This window comes from Kogia breviceps, chromosome X (assembly GCF_026419965.1).
Source record: "Kogia breviceps isolate mKogBre1 chromosome X, mKogBre1 haplotype 1, whole genome shotgun sequence".
Taxonomy (NCBI): Eukaryota; Metazoa; Chordata; class Mammalia; order Artiodactyla; family Physeteridae; genus Kogia; species Kogia breviceps.
In genome coordinates, this window is record NC_081330.1 from 2090309 (window position 1) to 2113927 (window position 23619).

At 56.8% G+C, this 23619-nt stretch overlaps 2 protein-coding genes across 2 annotated transcripts; one reads left to right on the plus strand and one right to left on the minus strand.

The window, feature by feature from the left end:
* The first annotated feature begins 11222 nt into the window (after positions 1-11222).
* On the plus strand, positions 11223-18527 carry LOC131747688 (protein EOLA1-like). The gene is made up of 3 exons (XM_059049647.2): positions 11223-11400; positions 11995-12275; positions 13162-18527. The coding sequence occupies exons 1-3, from the start codon at positions 11333-11335 to the stop codon at positions 13383-13385; spliced, it is 573 nt and encodes a 190-aa protein (XP_058905630.2). The 5' UTR covers positions 11223-11332; the 3' UTR covers positions 13386-18527.
* Positions 18528-20005: 1478 nt separating this feature from the next.
* On the minus strand, positions 20006-21080 carry LOC131748839 (melanoma-associated antigen 10-like). Its single transcript, XM_067023492.1, has 2 exons — positions 20927-21080; positions 20006-20752 (listed from the first exon to the last, which is right to left on the minus strand). The coding sequence occupies exons 1-2, from the start codon at positions 21078-21080 to the stop codon at positions 20100-20102; spliced, it is 807 nt and encodes a 268-aa protein (XP_066879593.1). The 3' UTR covers positions 20006-20099.
* Positions 21081-23619: the final 2539 nt, after the last annotated feature.

Sequence of the window (23619 nt, forward strand, 5' to 3'; positions counted from 1 at the left end):
GTTTGACACCCCTAAGCCTTCACATGTCTTCATGTCTACAATGTCCCCTTATTTTTTCTCTTCCCCAGCAGACTCATTCTTATCCTACAAGATCCCACTTACTTGTCACGTGCTCAAGGGGCATCTTTCATGACTGGCCTGACCTGGCTCTGTGCTCCTCCCTGTGCTTCCCTAGCCCCTGTCCTCTCGGTCGTAGCTCTGGTTCTACAAGATTAGCAAGGTCATCAACTCCACTGACCTCGCGCTTCAACTCTGCCTCCTTGGCGCCCAATACCTGGCATGATCAGAGCTGTCACACTATGTGTGGAGAGCTTGTAGTAGACGAGCGGGAATTTCCACTTAAAACCGCGTAAGTTTTACACTTACGATCTGTGAAATTTTTTTTTTTTTTTTTTGCGGTACGCGGGCCTCTCACCGTTGTGGCCTCTCCCATTGCGGAGCACAGGCTCCGGACGCGCAGGCCCAGCGGCCATGGCTCACGGGCCCAGCCGCCCCGCGGCATGTGGGATCCTCCCGGACCGGGGCACGAACCCGCGTCCCCCGCATCGGCAGGCGGACTCTCAACCGCTGCGCCACCAGGGAAGCCCGATCTGTGCAATTTTTAAATGCACGTTGTACCTTGATAAAGCACTGTTAACTTAAAAATTTTTTTAAAAGAGAATAATCCATCCCCTTAACCACCTGCAGTTGCTTTTGCTTTCCAGGGGAGAGGCATGGTTTTCTCTGGGTAGATAGTTCTTTGCTTACGGAGATGCTTGGCTGCCTCGGGGATGAAAGGAGAGAGTCACAGAGAGCTGAATTTCTCCCCCCGCACGAAGGCAGCAGAATCTGGAATTTCCCGGTGCAGCCACTTCAACACTAAAGGAAGGTGTCCCCTAGTGTTAAAGGGCTTAGGGACCCCATGAGACTGCTACTTTGCTTAGTGACACTTTTCAAAGGCCTTTCATATCCACTCTTTTGTTTGTCTTCAGGACAGTAAACGTCAATATGGCCTCAGGGTCCTTCTGTGAAAGGCTCCGTCCAGGCTGATCGTCTCAGCCTGGGGCACAGGTGCCAATGACTGGGAAGCTTCGAGAAACTGGAACACTGGGTAGAAATGTGCTGGTCATGGGCCCGGGGGCAAGAGAATCACGCCAGAAGTCCCTTAGCCCAGAGGACAGCAGGAGGACAGGGATCTGGATGTTCTGAAGTGGATAAGCTGGGGTGCAACTCACTCGGGCTTCCTGAGATGTAAGCAGTGGTTTGGGGGTCACACTAAGCTGAGCTGAGTCCTGGCCTGGGCTGCGTGGTAGCTTGTGTGACCCTTTACCAGCGACTGCGGGGGCTTAAACGCGGAAGTGTGTTGTTTCCCAGTTCTGGAGGCTGCAAGTCTGAGATCAAGGGGTCAGCAGCGTTGGTTCCTTCTGAGGCCTCTCTCCTTGGCGTGTAGATGGCCGTCTTCTCCCTGCGTCCTCACATGGTCTCCCCTCTGCCTGTCTGTGTCCTAATCTCTTCTTCTTATAAGGACATTACTCACATTGGATTAGGGCCCACCCCAATGACCTCATTTAACTTTAATCACCTCTTTAAAGACCCTATCTGCAAACACAGTCACACTCTGAGGTACTAGTGTTGGGACTTCAACATATCAATTTTGGGGAACCACAATTCAGCCTAGAGCAGATATCAGCCCAGGGTCTGGCCAACAGGAAGTCTCACTAAATATGTGCGTACTGTTGCATGGGGCTTTCCCTGTTACTATAGAAGTAGTGCCTAGGGGATAAAGAAATGGGAAATGTCCACTTTCTAAAGGATCTAGGGTGATAGGAAGCAGATAACCTCTCCAGAGTTTTCTAAACTATGGGCAGAACCAGTGCTGCTACCAGCAACCATGGACCCACCGCCACCTCAGTCATTATTCCAATTGTATCTCCTTAATGCTGGCAGTATCCTCTACTAGACGGGGAGCTCCCCCAAAGCAAGGCTTCTCCAAGTCTTGCCTTCTCCAGTTTCCTGTTGAAGCCCTAGAACAAGTGAGGGGACCAAGACTCTAGCCATCCCTATCTTCTTGTCATGGGGATCCCAGGGGTGCCTTCTCATGCTGAATGCCTGTTTGGGTCAAACCCTTCCAGCTTCCGGTGTCTGCAAGCAGCTAAGGGAAAATATAGTGGCCCCTAAGGTGTGCTTTCTGACACGTGAACTTGGGTTAACTACATCTACTCCCTATAGGTCAGTTCTCTCTTTTGTAAAATGGGGGTTACAACTAGGACTGGCTACATAACTTGTGGAGCCCACTGCAAAATAAAAATCAGGGCTGCTTGTTTAAAAGTTAAATTTCAAGATGGTGACAACAGAGCATTATACCAAGTATGCAGAACGTTTCTAAGCATGGGGCCCTTGGGGACCGCCTCGGTGGCACGCCCTCATCCATGAGGCTAGCCTTAGTTCTAACCTTAACCGAAGCAGGTGTGTGCTATGTGATAATCTTGGGGAAAGTGCTTTACAAACAGCTTCCTGAAGCCCAGCATCTTCCAGTTCTTGGCATGTTTTGGGCTCATTTGGACTTTTCTAATTAGTTTGCTTACCCCACTGCACTCCTTTCTCATGCCCCTCTCAAGACCTCTTGCCCAGTGTGCAGCCCCCTTTCACCGGGCTATGGGCCATGGTGACCTGAAAGGACCAGAGTGAGGAGGTGCCATCCATTCCCTGGGGCTCAGACCTACAGCTGTGCTCACGTCTCTGCCCTTGCGCTAGAGCAGTCTTGCTCTGTGGCAGCCTGGGAAATCCCAGCGTTCCCTAGCAACAAGGCCGAACCAGAGGTGTTGCTAGGGAAACCCTGGGATTTCCATAGCTACCAAGGGCTCAGTGAACATCTCCATTCCCAGAGCTGAATATATTTGTCGTCAGCAGAAGAGCAGAAAGGAGAGCCGATGTTCTGCTGCTAAGGGGGGCAGGGTCGGTTCCTCTGAATCTCATTACCTGCACAAGGAGGGTGAAAAAAGTCACCAGGGGCAGAATAACTCCTCCAGGCTGACAAATGGATGGTCTCTCCTTTTACATAGACCTCCAAAAAATGGCTGGTCCACTTGGAGTTGAGTAGTCTGCTGGGTTCCCACAGTGCCTCGTGCCCCTGGCACAGAAGTCACCATAGTACGTTGCATCTACACATCTGTGTGCCCTCCCACTCCCAGTGGCTGGATCTTACTGAGGCTGTGTCATGGGCTGCTGTGTCCCCAGGGCCCAACATAGGGCAGGGCTTCTTAACCTCCTTGCTCATCTGGGGGAGACTGGGGGGGGGTCTGTCAGAGAATAATGTTTTTGAATGCATGAAACAAAATAAGTAGGGTTACAAAGGAAAGCAATTTTATTGAAGTACAGTTATCAAAATATTTAAGAAACACAATTATGATATTGTAAAATATACGTGCATCTTCATTGATGCATTAAATAATATGACTGAGTAGTATGCCTAGTAATTACTGTAATTGGGAAGTAGTGACAAGGGTAAAGAATATTTGGAGAGAGCTGATGCCATGGTAACATGATATAAAAATACCAGGGATTTCTCCTGGTGACAAAGTTGCAGGTGCTGCTAATCTCCCTGTGGTTGGTTGCCTGCATTAGTGAAAATAAAGAATATTCTTCCCCCATCTAATACCACAGAGCCTCCTCAATTCTACTAGGTTGTGGGCTCTAAGTTTGGACACAGCACGTTGTATGAATGGATGAATGAATGGGTGATGAAAGAGTAGGAGCTGAATTTCCTCTTTGAAAAAAACTTACCATTTTCAATAGTTCCAAAATTGCAATATTTAGGTATAAATCTAATCTATAAATCTAAGTTTTCAGGATCTGTACGCTGGAAACTACAAAATGCCAATGAAAGAAATCAAGACCTAAGTGAATAGTAAATAAATAGTGAAACCTACTGTGTTCATGGACTGGTAGACTCAACATAGTGACACTGTCAATTTTCAGTAAATTGATCTATATACTTAAAGTAATGCCCATCACAATTCTAGCAGGATTTTTTTTGTAGGTATAAACAAGCTGATTCAAAGAGTTTATAGAAAGCCAAAGAAAGTTTATGGAAGGGCAAAAGAACAAGAAGAGCTAAAACAATTATGAAAATAGAATAAAGTTGGAAGAACCACACTACCTGATTTTAAGAAAAGGCTATAGTAATCGAGATGGTGTGGTACTGGCTAAAGGGTAGACGCATAGATCAGTGTTGCTGATTAGAGAGTCCAGAAATAGACTCAGTGGGCAATGAAGAGTTTGGGAAACAAGAAATGGGGTGATAACTTACGCTGAGAATGCAGAGGTTAGGGTGATATTTGCCGGCAGCGCCGGCAACCCAGACGGATAAATTAGGAGTCAGTGCATTGGGTAGAACGGAGTCCACACAAATAGGTGCCTGTGCGGGAGCATAAGGTCCATGGCTGAGGAAGGGTCTTCCAGCATAGAACTTTCCCAGATGTGGTCAGGAGGACCTTGGAGTTTTGTGGCTGGGTGTCAGGGCCAACTTCTTCAAGGGGGTAGGCAGGATTCTGGGATTACACCCCTCACTCCCACTGGAGTGGCCTGCCTTGCTCATGTTGGTGGAGTGGATTTCTGCGGAAGGCTTCACTTGGAATAAGAGGTTCCACCTCTCAAATTTTGACAACCACTAGCCACTAGATAAATGATGTATCATGGAAGCCCAGCCTCCAGGTACCAGAGCCCAGTGTCGCCTCCACATCTCTGACCTGTTTATCATCAACAACTTTTGTTACCAAAGAGCTGCCAACTGCCTAAAAGTAGCACTGGGTTTGAGGAGATAAGGGTCTGGATTTTGGGGGAAGCAGAGAGAGAGTGTAAGCTCAGTCTTCCCAAAGGTTGTCAAGAGTAAAGTCTTAAAAGTGACCTGACATAGCGAATGTAAGAATGAAAGGCCATTATTGTAGCTGTATGCATGAGGCGCAAATACGCAGAAAAATATATTTAAATACAGGAAACCTTTCTATAATTGGATTTTCTGGTTGAGTACCATTAAAGTCTTTCATAAATTTAATCTTTGTGCAACTTTAGTTTCCAACTGTGTTTGCAGGAGAGGAGATGGCATCCTATAGCATATAGGCCACTATCTAAGCAACACTCTTAAAAAAAATTTCTTTTCCGTTATGGTTTATCACAGGATATTGAATAGAGTTCCCTGTGCTCTACAGTAGGGCCTTGCTTTTTACCCATTCTATACGTAATAGTTGGAATCTGCTGACCCCAAACTCCCAATCTATCCCTCCCCCCTCCCCCTCCCCCTTGGCAACCACAGGTCTGTGAGTCTGTTTCTGTTGCATAGGTAAGTTCATTTGTGTCATATTTTAGATGCCACATATAAGTGATATCATGATATTTGGGTTTCTCTGTCTGGCTTACTTCACTTAGTATGATAATCTCAAGGTCCATCCATGTTGCTGCAAATGACATTATTTCATTCTTTTTTATGGATGAGTAGTATTCCATTGTGTATATGTACCACATCTTCTTTATCCATTCATCTCTAGATGGACATTTAGGTTGCTTCCATGTCCTGGCTATTGTAAATACTGCTGTATCGAACATTGGGATGCATGTATCTTTTTGAATTAGGATTTTCTCCAGATATATTCCCAGGAGTGGGATTGATGGGTCGTATGGTAGTTCTATTTTTAGTTTTTTGAGGCACCTCCGTATTGTTCTCCATAGTGGCTGCACCAATTTACATTCCCACCAGCAGTGCAAGAGGGTTCCCTTTTCTCCACACCCTCTCCAGCATTTATTGTTTGCAGATTTTTTCATGATGGCCATTCTGACTGGTGTGAGGTGATACCTCATTGTAGTTTTGATTTGCATTTCTCTAATGATTAGTGATGTGGAGCATCTTTGCATGTAAGCAACACTCTTTTTAACCTAAACCTATGGTCTCCAATGACCCCTATTGATGCAGCCTAACCTAATGTCAAGCCCAGGCTCCTCTCGTGGTAGACCTGTTTCCTACCGTCCACTGGACAGCCCCACATGGTCAGTTGGCAGAAGCTCAAGGTCTACATGGTCCATACTGACCACATCCTTCACACCTTTCCTCATCAACTCACCACCAGCTCTTCCTCAATCTCAGTTGAGATGAACAGTTTCCGCCTAGTCAGAAACCTCAGAATTCAAGGTCATTTTATACTCTCCTCACCATGTCGTGGTTCGTAACTTCCTAAAACTCTCTCACATCTGTCTATACCTCACCATCCTCCCACCCAGACTGAATTAAGTGATTTATCATGTTCTTTTTTTTTTTTTTGGTTTACTTGGTATTCTTTCTCAGCATGTGTTCAATAATATTTGATGGATGAATGAATGAATGAATGAATGAATCGAATTACTGGAGGGTGTCATTCGCTGATTCAAAATGTGGAGCCTGCCTCCTCTCCTGCCTGGGCCTTCTGCCTACATGGAAGAAACATCAAGTGCTACAACTGCTCACATAACTCATAATTCCCATGGGGAACTTACCGGGGTTTGTCTTCTGCAGGTCCAAACACCATGCTGGAGGTGGGTATGCTCTCAACTGATTGGTCCATGATATTCCTGCAACAGGCCCCACACATCTCCATCAGTTTAATAGGAAGGGTGCCATCTCCAAGGGTTTTCCATTCACCCTGCAGATGTCTGCAGCTTGGGCCAATCTTTTATCTCAGACAGTATCTAGTGGCAGCCTAGGCCAGCCATCAGAGCACAGGACACTTGCCTCTGGTGTTCCAAGAACTCAGAAACCCCAGGAAGCAGTGTGAGAAAGGGACACCATCTGGACAGTTTTTCGGAGCATGTCCACACCCAGCCCTTTAGCTGCAGAGGCTGAAGAGATTAATCCCATGGCTTTCCCCTTCCAATTTCACCCTCCTTGCAGCTGCACACTCCCTTCCACAGCTCATGGGTATTCCTGGCCTATCTCAGCTGTCTGTCCCTAGTGACCCACCCCACTCACTCACATGGCCCCAACCTCTATGGAGGATTGCCCTGCACCCAGGGGGAAAGTCCCCAGCCTCCAGCAGGCATCACAACAGCTCCCAGCCCGGCCCTGAAACACTGGCAAGGGTTCAAGGACCACTAGTATAGTCAGGAGATGAAGCTCCGCTGAATGACGCAGGGAGTCAGGTGTACTCTTCCTGACTGAGGTAAGGGGACTCTAAGGTTAGGGCGGGCTGTTTGGCGTGCCTCTGGCCCATTCATCCAATAGACCTGACCACTCAGACCACCCTGCGACTTCTAGCTTGAGAGGGTCCAGAGATTTCCCCAGCCTATTCATGTTCCTTGTCCTGTATCCTTTCCCCTCCCCAACTTCTCTCCTTCGGGGTCCTTTTCCCCCTACACTGAACTCCGGATTCAGTGCCCTGGCTGTCAGCCTGCCTGGAGCTCTCTGGGCTTGGCTTTGTACGTGGTGTCTCTCATGGACTCTGGCAGTTGCTTTCCCCAGGATGCTCTCAATGTCCCTCCCTGGCAGAGGGGGTCCTGTCTGGTCCCCTAGTCATTCTGACCAAATCGTTCCTTCCCAAAGTAAAGGGGAAGTGCCTGCTGATATCTTACGATCTTAATCATTTGTGATGTTTATAAGAATGTGAATTGGTATAGTACCTTTGGAATAAAATTTCAGAAATATTTGTAAAATATTAAACTATTCACACCCTTTTCACACTAACCCAATCTTTATGTTAGTAGGTATACCTTGCCAGAAGACATCCACGTTTACCCAAGAGTTCAGAGGTGCTGATTTCATTTTATTAATCATATAAGAAAGGGAAAACAACTTATGCATCTATCAGGAAGACATTGTTTAATTATGGTACATGCACACTTTAGCATTGCAGGGGGTAGTTTCAAAAGTGACATAGAGCTGTGTGTGCTGTCAGGGGAAGATCCCGCATCCTTTTTATTCAGTGACAAAGGCTAGGGGCAGATCAAGATGTACAACATCATATATGCATGTCAAATAAAACCGACATAGTTTTAGAGTATGTATATCTATGAAAAAGCCCACAGGCCACTTTAAAGCAATGCACGCTAGATTGTTAGTTGTGGTGACCTCTGAGCAGGAGGCTGAATTGTGGAAAAATTTTGTAAAGGGGATACTGTGATTTTTCTGTAGTTTTAGACATTTTTGCAGTGGGAACATATACACTACTACCCTTCTAATTAAAATCTTTCTATAAACCCAGCGACAGAAATAGTAGCTGTGGCCGTTAAAGTTACTGCAACCTGATGCAACAGGCAAACCCCGACATTTGAAAGGCTACCACAAGAACAGTGTGGTTTTGTGCAGGTCAGTTCCTGTGGGGTTTGGCAGGGGCCCTCAGCTCTAGGACCCGCGGATCCAGGCTGCTTCCATCTTGTGGTTTCAGCACCTCAACACGGGGTCACCATGTTTGCTGGTGAATCGAGAGGGAGGGCCGAAGAGTGGCATCGTGGTTCTCAAGTGCCTGCATGTGACAGACCATGCTTCTGCCAATATCTCAGCGGCCAACGGTCGTCACATGACCCTTCCTAACTACAAGTGGACTGGCTGCATAGTGTGTCCCCTGTGTGCAGGAAGGAGAGCAAGACAAGATGTGGACGGGCATTGGAGCCTCTCCCATGCACCATTACAAAGTAGATGCTCAACAGAAACCAACTATGTTGATTTGCTTTGACGACAACCGTCTTCATTGCTTGGAGGAGTTTCTGAGGTCATATTTGCCTTGAAATTCTCTGAAATTTTCAAGCATCTACTATGTGACAGATGCTTTCAAATACAGGATGACATCTAATTGTCAATTGATTCTGTAAATCTCAGCAGAGAGAATTCACTTTGTTCACTCAGAGTTCTGTAAAGCAGAACTTTTTGCAGCAACCTCTGTAATTTCATTACGCCAAGAATGTTCTCCTTCCATTTGCTGCAAGCTCACAAGCCTGTCCCTCTGAGTCTCTGCTCACCCTCCACGTGGCGGAACTTGCCTGAGCCCCTGCACAGGTGCCATTAGGCACTGAAAGCCAGGACTTTCCCGCTTGTACCAGACAAGAGACAGTGGGACGATGGCTAATTACTTTCTCTTTTTAAAATCAAAGGTAGCATGTCCACTGAGGAAGCATTTTTCACCTCCTAGGAGTATTCTAAAGTTTTAGAAATTCAGCCTTAGTAGCTGTTTGTTCCATGGTCTTCCGTCATCTAGCATTTATGAGGGAGATGCTATGGACCCAACAGTGTCCCCCAACAGTCATATGTTGAGGTCTAACCCCCAATGTGATGTATCTGGAGATGGAGCCTTTGGGAAGTAATGAGGTCTAGATGAGGCCATGAGGGTGGGACCCTCAGTATAAGATCAGTGCCCCTATACAAAGCGACACCACAGACCTTGCTTCTTCTCTCTATCCCTCTGCCATGTGAGGACGTAGTGAGAAGGTGGCCGTCCACAAGCCGGGTAGAGAGCTCACCCAAGGAACCAACCACGCTGGCATCTTGATCTCTGGCTTCCCAGGCACCAGAACTGTGAGAAGTAAATGCCCGTGGCTTCAGCTCCACACAGTCTATAGTATTCTGTTATGGCGGCCTGAGCAGAGTAATACAGGAGGCTTTGGTTTTAATCACCTAGGTAAGCGCATTCATCCGTTTACGTGTTCAGTGGCCACTTTCAAAGAAAATACGCCATTAAAATCTTACTGTAAATATCAGGTATTTTCAAAAATTCTCTCTCTAGCTGCAGGGTTATATCCCAAGAACTGTTCGATTATGGACCAAATCACACTCTACTCACCAGTGCATTTGGAAAACATATTGAGCATATTGAAGCTGTCCAGTGGGATATGATCAAACATCGAAAAGTCACCGTGCAAATGTGAAGGGATTTCTGCCGTCAGAGGGGTTCCATGGTGAGGGACGAAGTCAGGGGACTTCTGCAAGGAAGCAGAATACTGTTAGGGGAGGGCAGGCGATTCTGGGCAGTTCTGTGGGGGGCAGGGTGCAGCCTTCAGAAGGGGCAGCAGTGATGAGCTGGTCAGCAGGTCAGGTCCCAGAGTTGGACAGGAGGGCACATGCGAGAAGACTAGGGACAGAGTGCTGTCGCGTGGGAAGTTGCTGGGACTGGACAGAAATGCCAGCTCTCAAAGACCCTGGGACTCGGGCAAGAGGACCCCAGGTTAATAAAGCTCACAGACAGCACTAACATTGTGTTTGATTCTCCTTGTCACCTTCCTTTTTTGGGCCTACTTTTTGTCACCTGAAAGACATTGTGTAGCACTGAGAAGAGCAATGAATTGCCAGTCAGAAGGTCAACCACAGTCTGGGGTGGGTGGGAACAGCGTGGACTCGAGAGGAAATCAGCCAGGGCTCTGGTCCCCACCCCGTCACTCACTACACGTGATCCTGGGAAGACTCCCAAGCCCTGTGGCCTCAGGATTGTCATCTGTGAAGCAAGTGGGTGTGATGAGCCCTGTCTTGTAGGGTTTCAGGGATGCGTGTGAGCTGCATAAAGCAGCTCACAGGGCCTCGTCTAATCTTTATGATTAGCAGTCATTTGTATTAGTATTTGGACATCAGATCCCACAACTCTCAGCTCTGGGAATTTTGCTGTTGCTGTTGTCTAGGATATCTCAGACAGCACGCAACACAATAGGACAGGGAGTACTAATTCAGCCGGAAACTTTGCTCTGTTAGTAAAACTCGGCACAATCTCCTTCCTAGAGGATCTACTATTTAATTCAGGTGTCGAGGAGACTTCCCCAGCAGGATGCAATCCAAAGCTCCTAGAATTTAAGTCAAGAACCAACTCCTTCCCTCCCTCCCAGCTCCTCTTCCATCCAAACCATGATTTTCATTCATTCCACCTCTACTAAAAATCTATACACTGCTTAGAATTGTCCAAAATACTCTCAAGATTACCTAATCATAATGCCATTTTAATGCCGTGGGCTCTGGTTCTCATAGAGCAGGCAAAAGAGTGCCTGTCCATGGACTTCTGGGCATCAGTCCCAAGGAGGGTGACCACACCTCTCCAGAAATCCTCGCGGGTGGTGGGTATAAAACAACTACTTCTTCATTGCGGTCTGCTGCAGTGAGACAAGAGCCAGGACACATTCCTTCCTGCCCCAAGATGAGATTTCTCTCAGGTTTATCCATGATCCAAAAGGACACCTCACGGCAGCGTCCCAATTCAGACTCTCCTCTCACACTCACTGAGTGTGAGGATGCGGGTCCGTGGAGTCAGGTGCCCTGGAACCATGCGCTGTCTCTCTATCCTCCGGCGCCTCCTCAGCTGCAGAGCGGGGTGACGGTAACCTCGCGGGCGATGTGAGGATTGAGTTCTATGATCCCCGGATGGTGCCCGTCCCAGGTCCTGGCATGGAGACGGAGCGCGCACCGGGGCCAGGAGTTCCTGCCGTCGGGTATCCTTTCTGGGGCTCCGGGCCGGGGTGGGAGCGGTGGTGCAGGAAGGGGTGGGAGGAGGGTGGCTCCCGAGGCGCGGGGAAGAGACGGCCGGCAGGGCGATGTGAGAGCCAGGGCGTCCCCGGGGCCGAGCCAAGGTGGGTTGCCGAGGCCTTGCCCTCAGCGGCCCTGGGGTGAGATGGGGGCGGGGGATCCGCAGAGCATGGGGTGCGGCAGGGCCAGGGAGCTGCGGGGCCGGGGGCAGGGGAGAGGCCAGGCCCGGGACGGTCCCTGTCTGTGCCGGGAGAGGGCCAGAGCCCGGCCCGGCCACCGGGCTGTGAAGCCAAGGGGGCCCTGCCTCCCTCCTCTCTGCCGCCTGGGGCCCAGTGCCCTCTGTCGTGGAAATGCCCACACGCGCCTCTCTCTCGCTGTCGCGGGCTCCACCTGATGGACGGATCCCCCCGGTCGGCACCCCCTGTCAGCTGACGGCGCGGAGACGGATGGAAGGGGCGGGCGCCCGCGGGGCCCACGGGGCTGGGGTCAGGCCCACGGGTCGTGAGCTCGGGGGCCGGCACGTCGGGCTCCTTGACGGTCACGGTTCTGTGTCTCCGCAGCCGCGTGAGGCCCCGGGAGCTGCGGGAGATGAAGTTCGGCTGCCTGTCCTTCCGGCAGCCTCATGCGGGTTTCGTCTTGAACGGGGTGAAGACCCTGGAGACGCGGTGGCGGCCCGTGCTGAGCGGCCAGCGGCACCGCACCCTGGCCGTGCACATCGCGCACAGGGACTGGGAGGACGCGGCCTGGAGGGAGCTGCTGGCCGAGAGGCTGGGGCTGAGCCCCGCGCAGATCCAGGCCTTGCTGCGGGACGGGGAGAAGTTCGGCCGCGGAGTGATAGCCGGCAAGTGACGATCGCCGCCCGGGGCTGCCCCCCAGGGGCCCACCCGGGCCTTTGGCGCCTCCTTTTCGTTCCAACCGCTCGGTGTGGGGTTAGGGTTCGTTTTCCTGAGGCACCTCGCCTTCGGAGGGGCCGGGCCGGTCCCTGGGCCGGGGGGGTCGGCGGGCGGGCCCAGGTCCCCTCCCCGCCACTCTGGGGCTCGGTCCCACTTGGTGCTCTGAGAGGCAGAGGCGGGGCCGGCTCTGCCCGCGGCGCTCGCCTCCGTGTGTGTACGAGCGCGTGCGCGTGCGCCTCCGTGTGTGTACGAGCGCGTGCGCGTGCGCCTCCGTGTGTGTACGTGCGCGTGCGCGCACGCTGTGGCAGAGCCTGCGGGAGGCGGCGCGGCCGCCGGAGCTGCGTGTGAGGGGGACCCGGGGACTCGGGCCGCCCGCCCGGCTTCACGCGCCCGCCTCACCCCCGCTGCCCGCGGCATCCTGAGGAAGTCCCCTAACCCCCCCCCCCCCGCCGGGGTCGGGGGGAAGGTCCCGCATCAACCGCCGGCCCCCAGTGAATCGCTCGGGGACCGGATTGCCCGTAGGCTCCCCGCAGCGGCGGCCGGGGGGCGGGGGGTCTCCCCACCTGTACCTGCCGCCTGCAGCGGTCGGGCTGGGAGCTGCCCGGGGCCCTGGTGGGGTCGTGGAGGACCAGGCCTCTCCTTTTCATGGCTCTCCCTCCCTCCCTCCCTCGACCTCGCCTCGAATTCCCTGAACCGAGGTTGGCAGGTGGGAGATGCTCAGCCAGAGGGACCCAGTTCACCCCGGGTCCCCTCGATGATGTGGTCTTAGTCTCCAGCGGTCGTGACTTTGAATCCCCTTGTTGTCCGTCTGCGTGCTTCTGTCTTTGTGCACAGGGCTGGTCGACACTGGGGACACTTTCCCGTGCCCAGAAAACCTAGGCCCCAGCGAGGTTGCGGAGCTGGAGAATCGAGCCCTGCTGCCCAACCTGCGGCACAAGTACCTGACTGCGCTCGCCAACCCCCGCTGGCTGCTGCAGCCCGTCCCCGGGAGAGGCGGGAAGGACGTCTTCCAGGTGGACATCCCCGAGCACCTGATCCCCTTTGGGCAGGACGCCTGACCAGACTGGGCTCTCGGGGGGACGGCGACCGAGAGGCCAGCTCAGCGTGCCGCCGCCCGCTCGCCTTCACGCCCTGCACGTGCACGTCTGGCTCGGTCTCCGTCGGCCCTGCCCCGGGGAGCGCTGCCCGCTCCGTGCTGTTCGCAGAAGCAGGCGTGCCCGCCTGGCGCAGGGACCGGGCTCGGGACTCTCCTCGTGCGATGCCGCTCCGGGCTCAGCCACAGAGTCTCGAGGACTTCGACCTTTAGGAACAGGTGGCAGTGTCACTCGTTTAGGCCCTACTGATCCTGGGTGGTTGAGGGAAAGGTGTCCTGAGGGGACCGGCGAGCGTTCTCCCCTCTTTGTCCTGGTCAGAGCTCCCAGGTGTTTGGACCGCGTCTGGGGCACGAACGACGGGGGAAGGCCGGGGGCGGCGGGCCTCGTGCACGCGGGAGAGGACCGCAGGCCCGGAAACAGGGCGCGGTCCGTCCTTACGGGTGACCCTGGCCCTGGGGTAAAGCGTCCCTCGGCTCACGAAGCGCGTGTGGGTTAGACGTGCTGCCTGGCCACTTCACGTCCGAAGACAGGCTCCTAACCACAGCTCTGACGGCAGAGTGAGAAGGGCTGGCGCTCACTTCGTGGAAATCTCTTACTTCTCGGTGGGGTTTGGGGCCACCCGCCAGCGAGCTTTCCAGGGGTTGTTACCTCTGCAGGTGCGGGGCTTTCCCCCAGGTGTCGGCTGGAAGGGCCCGTCTCTTCTGAGGCAGACGGCGGTGTGCACGGCTGCCTTGGTGGGCGGGATGGCCCTCCTTTCCGGCAGGGCTCTTGGGGAGGCCCCCGGATGGTGGGCTGGACGCGCGCTCAGCTGCGGGTCAGAAACTTCTGGCACCGTAGGGGGACCCAGGAGGAAGCCCCTTCTGCTTCAGGATGCGTGACTAAGGGAAGGTGACAGCCGTGGGGTCAGGAGCCAGGCTGTGCTGCCTCCTGACTAGCAGGCAAGGCCCAGGGAGCAGCCGGTCCGGGGCTGCACTCAGCGCTCCCTATAGCCACGCCCGGGGCTGAGCGTGGGAAATGCTGCTGCTTCAAATGAAAGGGGACGGCGGGGACCAAAGCCTGCCGGGGGTGTGGGTTTCCAGCCTCGTGGGGCCCGTCCACTGAGATGTGCGAGTGGTACGTACGGACAGCTAGGAGGGACGCAAGACTCGCGATTCTCGTTCGATTCTCCCTTTACTCCCGTGGACTTTGTGGCTTTTCTTTTTTTAGAGGCAAAGATAGGTTCTTGGTGATGAGATGGGGCTTTTTGTGTGTCCCCAGGGGCCTGCGAGCCCAGGGATCGCAGTTGTACTTGCCCGGTTCGCAGACGACACACGTGCGATCCGAGGAGCCCCCCTGCTCCTCACCCACCTCAGGGACCCTGTTTGTGGACGTGACTAAACGGGCCGCCAGCAGGAGGCAGAAACACCTCTAGTACAGACACACCTCCAAGTCATAAGCTGAGGAAACCGTGGGGCTGGCGGGCAGTTAGTTCCCTGGCGCCGTCCCTTCCGGCGCGGTAGCCGCCGGGGGCACAGAAGTGACGTTCCAGGGAGCGCCCTCCCCACTCGGGCCGCCCTGATCCCTGGGGGAATGGTTCTCCCTGGCCCGTCCCGCTCCACCGCTCGTAGAGCACGCGCCAGAGAACAGGAAAGACCGGGTACCCCTGGGCCCCTGAGCGCTTGGGGCTTCCTTCTGGGCGGTGGAATCGTCGTAATGGACGTGTGGGGAGCATCTGGTAGCAGCCTCTGGCTTCCTTCTCTTTGGGGCTGTTGCGCTGGTCCCGGGCCGAGCAGTTGCTCGCGGGTTGACTTTTCTCTGAATGTTCTCGATGAGCAGAGGCTTGTCTCTCTGAAAGTTGGAGTGGCGGTAGATCTGAAATGAAACGAATCACTTTAGCCATTCTGGGAGAAAATACCCATTCCTCTCCCCCACCACCACCACCCCCCGCGCACCCCCCCCACCCCCCACCACGCCCCGTCCATCATAATGGTCTTATCTGACTGTGGGGAAAAGGTGTCTTTAAGTTCCTGGCAGGTTATTCCGCCCTAGAGTGTGCGCTCCCTAGAGATCCCCGAGGCGAGCCTCCGTCGAGGAGTTGCCGTCGCTCCCTGACATCTCGTGGCCCCTCGAGAGCGTCTGTAGGCACACCTGCGGCTTCTCTCTAAGGGGCTGCGGCTGAATACCACAGGCTCTACTTTCTCATCTTTCCTTAACTACCCTTCTCTCGTGAGGAAAGTTACTCTCGCCAATGAAACCCGTTCAGCACGTGGCCCATCTGGCCTGCCCGGAAGGTGTTCGAATAACAGAGAGAACGTGGGCCACGGAAGGGCTTTCTACTTTACCATCAGCCTCTTCTCCCCTGGAGAGCGGCTGGTCAGGCATATGTTGCTGAGTCCGTGCAGGTTCAGTTGGCGGACGAAAGACGTCAAGCTGTTTTGGAAATCTTGTCTGCGCCTCTGCGGTGAAGAACCTCCGTCTGGCAGAGGTCTGCCTCGATGACCACCGTGTCTCCCTCGTCGTTCCAGCGCGCAGAGGCGCAGGCGGGATCCCCCACCATCCTCCAGAGCTTTCTTGGGAAGGAGAGCTCAAGCATACTCTCGGCGGCCACGCCGTTGTCTGGGCCCCGTGGTGGCCGGTTGTCTTGGGAGCCGGGAGCCGGGCGCTCGGCTTGGTCACCCTGCTTCTCCGGACTCTCCCTTGAATCCACGTTTGGATCCGGGGACGCACGAGAGGGGACCCACGTTGCTGGCTCTGCGTCAGCCGACGGGCGCAGCGTGGCCGTACGGAGCTCGGAGCCAGTCTCGATTGGGAGCATTCTCCACCCGAGACCGTACCACTGAACTCTCAGGGCAGGAATGCCTTGGACCAGAACGGGGATGCCCAGTAAACACTGTCCGCAAGATTCTAGAATCTCGGTAGTGGGACAGGCTGCCGCTTAAGGCGCAGTCTTCTTTATTGGTCGCGTGATGTCACAAAGGTGGCCTGGAGAGGGAGCCCTGGCCAAGTGTGGGGGAGGGGAGGGGGACGGGGCCCCCGGCGGGCGTCTTGTCTTTTTTTCTAAAAGTCTCGAAAAGTATGGTTCAGGTTCCTGGGAGAGACTCCCGTCCGCCGCCAGGCACCTTGTCTCAAGGGGCCGGGCCCCGGATGGGTTGAGAAACGTGATCCTGTCTCCACTCCGGTCCCTCGAGGCTGGCTTTGCTGGCTTTGCTCAAGGGCCAGGCCCTGGCGAGGCGTAGCTTGGCTGCCACTGAGACCACAGGGGTCACGTGGGCCCCTGGCGACTGTCCCCCCCAGAAGATGGGGGTCCCTAGCGGGCTGGTTGGCCCAGCCGGAGTCGGTGCCCACCCCCACCCCCACCCCCATCCCCCTCCCGGCTCTGGTCGCTCGCAGATCTTCCTGCCAGCTGGTCGGTCGCGCTCAGATGGGCCCAAACAGACAGTCCCGATTTCCTGCCTCCCGGGTCAAGCTGTCCCCAGAGCCGGGCTGTGCGCGACCTCACGTTCAACTCGAGGGTTCCCCAAGCACCTCGGGCACAGCCCTGCCCACGATGCTGCGTGGGAGGCCATAGCCACGTGCCCTCCGCTGGGCATCGAGCCTCCTTTTGAGCTCTGCCTTTGCCCCCAGGCCGCATCCCCGTGCGGATCACAGAGGGGTTGTCTTCAGCGTCCGCCTCTTCCCATAGAAGCCCTTCTCATGGCCCAAGGGCGCTCAGTTCTGCAACAGCTGCGTGTGTCCTTTTCCCATCGCCTTCCCAGACCCTCGGACTCGGCCTCCCCGGAGGCTGCTTCGAAAGCCCTGTTTCCTTTCCGCAGTGGGGGGGAGGTGGGGGTTGGCTGCTGCTCCCCCGACCCTGGCCTCCCACGTCCACGTTGGGTCTCCGTGGCTACTTGCCCTTGGAAGGACTTGACTTGGGCCTTCAGCGTGTAGCCTGTCCCATTGAAAGCAAGCATTTCACTGGTGCGCTCCCAGGCCAGCCCTGCTCTCCTTCCCCACGCCCGCCCCTGCCCCCCCGCTCCACCTCCACCCCTGGGCCCTGTCGCACTGAGGATACGTAGGATGATTTTGCTTGCTTTCAGCTTAGACACTGGAGCGGGCCTACGTGACACGGACTCACGCCCAAGGAGATTTCCCACTTGCCGACCTAGCCGACACCGGAGGAAGCCCCCGCCCACGTGCATTTGGAAACAGACGAGGGTCTGGGCGTCGGACGTTCGGCTGGGCAGGCACAAGCCCCCGTGACGTCCGAGGCCTGCCTTTCCCAGCCTCGCCCTCCGGCCCCTGCCCCGGGCTTCCGCGCCCTGACGCCCCCGGCCCAGAGGCCCTCCAGCCGCTCCCCTCCCTCGCTGCCGCCAGGGTCTCGGGGTGTCCGCCGGCGTTCACTTCCCTCCGGTATCTGAGGAGGCTCCTGGAGGGCCCGTATCCCAGTAGGCGCTGGGGCCTTAGAGTCAGTCCCGGGCAGTCTCAGTCCCTCCCTCCCCGTGGCCCAGCCGTGAGCAGCTCAGCAGGCCGGGCTCCCGCTGGACAAGGAGGGCCCCGGGGCAGGAGCAGGGACGGGGCGCCGTCACGCGGGAAGGTGCCGGGACTGGACAGAAACTCCGGCACCGGGCAGCGTCAGATCGCAGCAAACCGCAGACGAGCCCCACGCCGTCTCTGCTTCGCCTCGGCACCTTCCTTCCTTGGGCCCGCTTGCTGTCAACTGACAGACACCGCGTCGCACCGAGAAGGGCAATGAATCGCCCGTCAGAAGGTCGGCCACGGGCTGGGGTGGCTGGGAACAGCGTGGGCTCGAGAGGAATTCAGACCGGGGCTCTGGTCCCCACCCCGTCACTTGCCAGCACGTGATCCTGGCCAGAGCGCCAAGCCCCGCGGCCTCGGGTTCTTCCCCTGTGAGGCGAGTGGGTGTGACGAGCCCTGGCTCGGGCTGCAGCTCACAGGGCCTGGCGTCTGTTGGGACGTGGAGGATCGGCGGTTGTCTGTCATAGCGTTTGGCCCCGGACCCTTCCCCTCGCTCCTCCGGCGTTTGGTTGCGCCGTTTCTTGTCCCGGTCATGTCAGAGAATATGCAGCTCGATAGGAATCAGCCAAACAAGACGTTTCATAAATAAAACTAAGTCAATTTTCCCAGTTAGAGGCTGTGTTAAATTCGGGTGCGGAGGAGTGTTCCCAGCGGGATACAACACGAAGCTCCAGGAAATAGAATCAAGGAACGAGGCTTTGCACCCCTCCCACATGCTCTCCCATCCAAACCGTTCCTTTGCTTCATTTCAGCCCCACCACACATGGAGTCCTTGATGACAATTGCCCGATTACAGTCACGATAATGATTAAAGCTAATTAACACCTTGGGTTCTGGTCCCCCCCCCCGCAACCCCGCGCCCGAACAGGGAAAAGAGGGCCTGTCCACGGACTTCTGGGCATCACGTCAAGGGAGTGTGACCGCATTTTTCCAGATGTTGCATATATAACACCTACTTCTTCACCGTGGTCAGCAGCAGCGCGACAGGAGCCAGGACCCCTTCCTTCCTGCCCGAGTATGAGATTTCTCTCCGGTTTATCCGTGATCCAGAGGGACACCTCACAGCCATGTCGCATTTCAGACGTTCCCCCCAAACCCAAGTCACACCGCCTGCAGGCCTGGCTGCTGCCACCACCCAGCTTCATCGCCATCACCTCCCCCAGAAGGAAGCCCCGCTTCCCAAAGGCCCAAACTGCCCCGGCTCGGGGCACTTAGACTCCGGGGCTCGCTCCCGGCGCCCCACCGCCTCGTCCCATGTTGACTTGTTGTGTGGGACTTGGGGGACGTCTCACCACCTTCCTCATGTGACTGCGGTTCCTAGACCGTCACTCTACGTGTGCGTGTGGCCTGCTTTTCCTAGTGGCCCCGCTAATAACACAGGGCCTTCCGGAGAGCAGAGGCTCCGTGAAGGCCTGTGGAATAAATGAACCAGTGAGCAGGGGGTTATTGACTCAGACCAGTTATTATTGACTCAGACCAGTTACCTCCTACTTTCGTAAAAAACCCATGCAAATTCAACTAAACATATATATTTTCGTTTTATACAATGACAGAAAAAGTTAAAAGATTTAGAATTAACTTTTGCTTTTCTCTATTTCTTTCTTTTTTGGGGGGGGGGCACACCATGCGGCTTTAGGGATCTCAGTTCCCCACCCGGGGATCAAACCAGGGATACCAGCCGTTAAAGTGCTGACTCGTAACCACTGGACCGCCAAGGAATTCACAACTTCTGTATTTCTTGACCGCATCAATTTTATTCTTAAGTTCGTTCTGATTTCCAACTACATTCCTATTCCAATGAAATGCTATCTTGTTTAGGATCACAAAATAAAATGGGAAACTTACAGTTTGTTTTACAAAATAGAACAACTTTTGTCCTTGAACCATACATGTGTGATCAATGTCATACACAAAGTGAGACACTGAAGCTTATTAACCCTTCTTTTAAGTGGAACAATATTTGACAAATTTCTAAAGAAAACAGAGATGAAATTCCATGTCGTCATGCACAACAGGAACCCAAAGTGGGTACACACCGGGTCCCCCCGACGGGTCCGGGCCCTCCCTACTTAGAAGGCAGACCGCGCCCTCTTCACACTCAGAGAGAAGCATCTGCCTCCCTGCCTGCCCCACGGGAGAAGCTGCTGGACGTGGGCCTGGAAGGAGCCTGGCTGCGGCCCTGGCTCAGGCCCCCTCTTCCTCATCGCTCACACCCTCTGCCCACAGGGATGCCGAGGACCTGGGATCCAAGCTATTGACCCAGAGCAGATGCTCCAGGACCTGCCACTCGCTGGTCTCCGCGTGGGCCCGGGGACCCCACAGGAACTCGTAGCGGGCGGGGTCGCTGTGGGGCACCGGCCGGTACTCCACGTAGCCCTCCTGCACCCACACTTCGGTGAGCAGCTCCCTGGGCTCCCCGTAGATGCGGTGCTCCTGCCCGGCACACACCCCCAGCTTGCCGAGTGCTCCCCAGACCTCCTCCTCGGGGCAGCGATCTCCGGACAGGGCGATCAGGCCCAGGAGGAGCACAAGCAGGCCGGCCTTGGGCATGCACTGCCCGTCGCTCAGCACCGCATCGCAGGTGAGGCCCAGGGTGGGGACCAGGACGTAGGTGCGCTCGCGGGGGTCCACCTCCTTCACGTCCACGCCAAAGACCAGCTGCATGCACTCGCAGGCTCGCCTGAAGACCACGGGGAAGTGGTCCTGATGGTCACGGAGGACCATATGCAGCATCTCCGCCTTGGAGGTCGGCTCCTTGGTGCGATACTTGAGGAGCAGGAAGGCCACCAGGTCAGCCACCTTCAGTGGCAGCGGGTCTAGGTGCAAGGGATCAGCGTCTTCCTGGTCATGCTGGGTGCTCGGCCCCTCCTCGTCTTGGCTGCTGGAGTCGTCGTCTTCAGATTGGCTCCAAGGACTGGCGGCCATGAGAGTGGGGGAGGGGCTCTGTGGGGGACTGGGTTCCCCAGCATCAGCCGCCTCCTCCAGGGTGCCCGGGAACACGACATAGTAAGAAGAGGAGGAGGAGGAGGAGGAGGGGGAAGAGGCGGAGGGGGAGGAGGGGGATGCGGGCTCCTCCCCCGCAGCCCCGAACAGCTGCGCCTCCACCGGGCCCTGGGCCGGGCCTGGGCCCTGCAGGTCTGCCTCAGACTGGCGGAGCTCCCTCATCTCACCCAGGGGCCCGATGACTGGGCTCGGGCCGCCGACAGGAGTGCGGGCAGGGGTGACAGGGAGGGACCACGGACCTGGGCGAGAGAGGGGCTGTGCGCGGCCTCGGCTAAGAGACGCACCCTGCGCAGCCTTGACAGAGGCCACTCACAGGTCTCGTGTTGAGGGGAGCCCGCGGGCCTCACAGGGGCGCTGCTCCTGGGCGGCCCGGCCCCCGCCAACCTGAAGAAGGAAGCGAGGGGCTCCTCAGGCTGCGGCCAGCACGGCCCCAGGTTCTGGGGCTGACAGGGCGGTGGGGTGATTTGGGTGCTGCGGGGTCCCCGCTGTTCTGGGAGGCGGAGCCCCTGGGTTCACACGCAGGGCACGCACCTCCCCTCGCCTCCTGGCGCTGCCTGGGCCTCCTCTGCTCTGTGCTCTGCGGACACGTGCCTCAGACCCGGGCCTTCACCGCCTCGTTCCTGGAGCCCCTGCAAGAGGAATGGAGGGGGCACCTCGGGTGTAGACTGCGGCACGGCTCTGGGCCTCGGTGCCGGCAGGACGGGTGGGCCAGACTCCGTGAGAGCCCCCTTTGTTCCGGGGACTGGGCTCTCCTCAGTCCTCTCCCCTGGTCCACACCTTGACCGTGGCAGATGCTGGGAGTCCTCCCTCCGCTGACCTGACGTTTCCACTCAGACCCAGGTCCTCGCGTCCCAGGACGCCTCCATCCCCAACCACGCGGCAGAGGTGAGGGCCTCTGCCCGAGAGGAAATCAAGAAACGCTGCGTGTGCTCATCGCACCCCGGGGCCGCCCAGGGCTGACGGCAGGGGCGGGGATCTCTGGGGTCCCCTCTGCTTGGGGCCCAGCGTATCCTCCGTCCTCCCTCGGGGGCCTCACCTGGACTCCCCGCAGGACCTGGGACTCTCCCCTCTGCGCACCGGAGGCCCCGCCCCTTTTGCCAGGTCCCCGGTCTCTCTGAGACCCGGATGTCGGGAAGTCGGGACGGGCCTAGTGTGCTCATGCCGCCCGGGGGCCCCCCAGGGACGGCGGCAGGGACGGGAGTCTGTGGGCTCCCCTCGCTCCTCCCTCAGGGGCCTCACCTGGACTCCCCGCCGGACCTGGGATTCTCCCCTCCCCCCACCTTGGGCGCCGCCCCTCAGAGCAGGTGCCCCGTCGCTCCGAGGGCCGCACGTCAGAACCTGCTGCACGGGATTCTACCGCTCTCGGGCCGTCCAGGGCCCACTCGGTTCTGGGGCCCTGGTTCCCTTCGGTCCTCCCTCAGGGCCCTCACCTTGACTCCACGCGGGACCTGGGACTCTCCCCTCGGCCCACCTGAGAGCCCGCCCCTCGCCCCCGCTCCCCAATCTCCCCGAGCCCAGGAGGGCAGGACGTACTGCAAGTGCTCACCGCGCCCTCTGGCCTCCAGTGCGACCTGGAGCTTCTCGACGCCTCATGCAGTGGGCCGGAGCCCCTCCCTGGACCCCCACACATCCACCTGCTGTGGCCAACAGCCTCCAGCAGATCACGGCAGCCCCGGCGCCCCCCCTCGCAGCGTCACTTACGCCCCTCGTGGCCCGGCGGCTCCACCCCGCCCCCTCCCCGACTACATCCCCCCATACGCGCCCCCCCCAGGCACCAGCGGGTGGCGCTCCGCTCGGGGCCCTGGAGGCCGGGCGCCCCCCTGTGCGTACAGGTCACACTGCCTCTCTCAGCTGCCCACACCGGGGAGTCCTCCCCCGAGCACCCTCAGCAACAGGGGCTCTCGCCTCTCGCACCCCAGACGCAGAGCCCACCCCTCGTGCCCCCGCCCACGCGGGACCCGGAGCCCCCTTCCTGCCACGAGCGGCCTCGCCCCCCGACACCCCCAGCCCCGGCGGGAGCTCCCCTAACGCCAACCGCACCCGGGCCCGGGAGTCCTCCTCATCGACCCCCGCCTCAGCCAGGAGCAGCTCCTCCTTCCTCCCGCCACACACACAGGCCCTTAGTCCTCCCATCCCGTCTCAGCCCGTGGGGGTGGGAGCGTCCCGTCCTCCCCACCCCCACAGCCAGTCGTCCTCTCCTCTGGCCCCCAAAGCCGGCCCCACCCGCCCGGCAGGAAGCCCTCCGCCCCACGCCGCCCCCACGCTTAGCCATTAGCCCCACCCTCTGCACCCCGACTCCAGAACGGCCCCCACCAGCCACCCCGGCAGACAGCGGTCCTCCCCTCGGACCCGCACACTGCGGGACCCTTCCCTCAGCACCCCTTCGGCCCGCTGCCCTCAGCCGCCCCTCCCCCACTCCCAATCGGGCAGCCCGTAGCCCTCCCTGCAACTCCACTCCTTCCCAGGGCCCCCCCGGGGTACCTGCGGAGTCCTGCCCCCGGCAAAGCCCCCGCCTGGCTCCTGACTTGCTCTGACTCTGTGGATGACTCCGGAGTCCCACTCAGGACGGGCTGAAGAGCTAGCTCGTCTGGGCACTGCAGCCAGCAACTGAGCAGCCGACCGTCCCGGGCACTCTGTGCGAACGCCACGTGGGTTTCCGGGTGCTCCCGGAAGTCCCAGGAAGGTGAGGGAGAACGTTCTA

Excerpts from the sequence above, each read along its gene's own strand:
- LOC131747688 (XM_059049647.2), top strand. The coding sequence starts at position 11,333 with ATGGTGCCCGTCCCAGGTCCTGGCATGGAGACGGAGCGCGCACCGGGG. Across the intron at positions 11,401-11,994 it reads CCAGGAGTTCCTGCCGTCGG|CCGCGTGAGGCCCCGGGAGC; the intron begins GTATCCTTTCTG and ends GTGTCTCCGCAG. Across the intron at positions 12,276-13,161 it reads CGGCCGCGGAGTGATAGCCG|GGCTGGTCGACACTGGGGAC; the intron begins GCAAGTGACGAT and ends CTTTGTGCACAG.
- LOC131748839 (XM_067023492.1), bottom strand. The coding sequence starts at position 21,080 with ATGAGGGAGCTCCGCCAGTCTGAGGCAGACCTGCAGGGCCCAGGCCCG. Across the intron at positions 20,753-20,926 it reads CTCCTCCTCCTCCTCCTCTT|ACGCTGATCCCTTGCACCTA; the intron begins CTTACTATGTCG and ends ATGACCAGGAAG.